The following is a 2,500-nucleotide window of genomic DNA, read 5'->3' on the forward strand; positions in this document are numbered from 1 at the left end:
GAAAAAAGATAAACGTAAATAAGTGTGTAGAAGTAAAATCCAATGTATGTAAATAAACACAAACAAAACCCTGCAACTGAAATAAGACCAGCAAAACTCAAACCAGCTTTACATACCTGTTGTTGAAGGTACCAACTCATGCAGCTTCTGAATTGCCACTCCTCCAGGATAATTGAAATGTGAAACATATAAAGATGTTCCTGAATAAGCAGCATTAACTAGAAGGTGAGTTACAACAAAGAAAGATCCAAGTTTGTACAGCCAGGATTTCCGGTAGTTATTCAGACTGTTGAAGCAGGAAAAAAAGAGTAAGAATAAATTTGTTGTTTTTCTTTCATACAGATCACTGACAATTTTGACAAAACTTTTGGGAAAACTCCACTGCTAGACAATAAAGAGGAATGCAAATTTCATTACAATAATGTGCACAGAATTTGTTAACAATTTCTGAAAGACTAGCTTCTAGTGACATTTGAATTATAATATTCTCATTAACAAAGCTAATACATACTTAATAAAGCAAAGTATTTCCATATTTAAAACCATGAGCTATCAATATGTCCTCATTCAAAGAAGTTCAGAGTCTAACTTCAGTTTCTTTACTCAATATACCCAAGCTTAACTTTTTACCACAAACTCCATGGTTTATGAGCTCCACCTTTGTATTAAACTATCTCCTATGGCAAGTTATGTTAACAACACAATAGTATACTGGAACGTGTCTGTTTCTCTGATGGATAAAATAAACTGAATTGTAACAGTATAACAGCAAAATCAGAGCTCTACTCTTGACTTTGCCCCAGATTTGCCAAATGGTTCTGTTAAATCATTTAACTTTGCCTCATTTGATTTTGTCTCCATTTCCCTTATTAGTTGAATGGGTACAACAGTACAGACCTCCTTTCTAAAACATTAAGATCTCAAGATGATCCAGATTCCAAGATGAAAAGCAATGCATAAAAATAGTAATAACAGTTCTGCTTTTCTTTTGTATTTTCAGAGGGAAAAAACCCAGAAATCTGAACTTACATTCTTGAGCACATTTTAGCAGCCACTATGTTGAACACAGGGAAAGTATAGATGATAAAACGCAGCTCTTTGTGTGGGAGAAATGAATACAAGAAAATAAAGCCCAATGCTGGCAAAAGTAATATCCGAGTTCTCTTTTCTGCTACACCCAAAGGTACAAATATAATGCTGCATCCCAAAGCACGAGGCAGGGCTGAATAGAAATACCACAAGAAGGGGGAGGTCTTCAAGGTGAAAAGGAGAGTTAAGGATACTTTCACTGCTAACAACTGAAGTAATTTTTATTTGTAATAGTATACACAAACTTTGCAGATATGCAGTATACTTTTTGTACATCATATTCTTTCAGGCATTTGGTTTCCTGCCTTACCCTTTGGAAATAAAAGCAGTAATTACATTCATATCACCCAACAGAGGGTTACCAAATGGTGCTAACAAAGGGTAACGTGAAAAATTGAGGGGAAGAAACGTGGCTTTCCATTGGCAGAATACAAAAAACCAAGAAGGAACAGACAGCAGAGAAAAGTTAATGAAAGATCTAAGAAACATTGTCTCATAGGCTTCAAATAATGAAATAATGGACAAAAAGTAGAATTAACACCATAACTGAGCTTTGGGAATATTACATCAAGCCTTTGCTTTGGCTGGTAGCATTCAATATATCATTTTCCCTGAACATTTCAAAGGATACTCCCCAGTTGGAACTTTTGTTTAGAATTGTGTTATACCAGAGCACTTTCCCCTCAGGCCACACAAGTTGCTTCCAAAACAGAGAATCCACAGCAACTGTTAGCCCTAAAAGAATTAAACAAAAATCTGTGTGAATTAAAAGCTAGGGAACAGCAAGCTAGCACAACCAAATTGCATGTTTACTTATGAGATCAACATAAACTGGAGCGTGCATTGTAAGCCACAGACAAGGTTGAATATCTCTGTAAAAAGGCAGGAAAAGAAGGCACTTCTTAATAGAAGTCTTAAAAGAAGCATACTAGATAGGAATCTGGTTGAGATTTGCCCCACTTCAACCCCAGGTGTGAAAAACATTTAATTAAATGTTTGTTTTGAAATAATTAGAGCATTAAAGTAATGAATGGTAAGAAACCTGGGTTAACTTCAAATAACTAACTAAATTGATTTTTATGGTAAAGCTGATAAGAAGAACAGCCTCTAGAAGTTTGCTCCTAAAGAGGAGGGAGGGAATATAAGGGGATAAGGGATGAAAGACAAAAAGACACAAAGCAGCACATCTGTCAGCCCCATCTCATCCATTCAGCTCTAGGAAAACTGCTCTGGTATTTAAGAAATTTGCCAAGAGAGAGAATGGGTTAGCAGTGACTAATTCCTGTTGGACCTCCAAAATCTTACACTGTGAGGTGCCTTCAAAAGCACATGGCATGATCTTTTACTGTTCTGCTGTCCATGCCATAGAAGGGACAACACACTAACCAGAGATCATAATCAGGCATCTGAC

At 36.1% G+C, this 2,500-nt stretch overlaps 1 protein-coding gene across 2 annotated transcripts in view; it reads right to left on the bottom strand.

The window, feature by feature from the left end:
* Positions 1 to 93: 93 nt before the first annotated feature.
* ALG12 (ALG12 alpha-1,6-mannosyltransferase) overlaps positions 94 to 2,500 on the bottom strand; it is a 12,359-nt gene continuing 9,952 nt past the window's right edge. For both annotated transcript variants that reach the window (XM_030467654.1, XM_030467659.1), the window contains exons 6-8: positions 1,721 to 1,824; positions 1,030 to 1,253; positions 94 to 286 (exon numbers count right to left, since the gene is read on the bottom strand). In XM_030467654.1, coding sequence (XP_030323514.1) covers positions 109 to 286; positions 1,030 to 1,253; positions 1,721 to 1,824 — 506 coding nt within the window. In that variant the 3' untranslated portion in view covers positions 94 to 108. The remainder of the gene's footprint in view (positions 287 to 1,029; positions 1,254 to 1,720; positions 1,825 to 2,500) is intronic.

Source organism: Calypte anna, chromosome 1, assembly GCF_003957555.1.
Source record: "Calypte anna isolate BGI_N300 chromosome 1, bCalAnn1_v1.p, whole genome shotgun sequence".
NCBI lineage: Eukaryota > Metazoa > Chordata > Aves > Apodiformes > Trochilidae > Calypte > Calypte anna.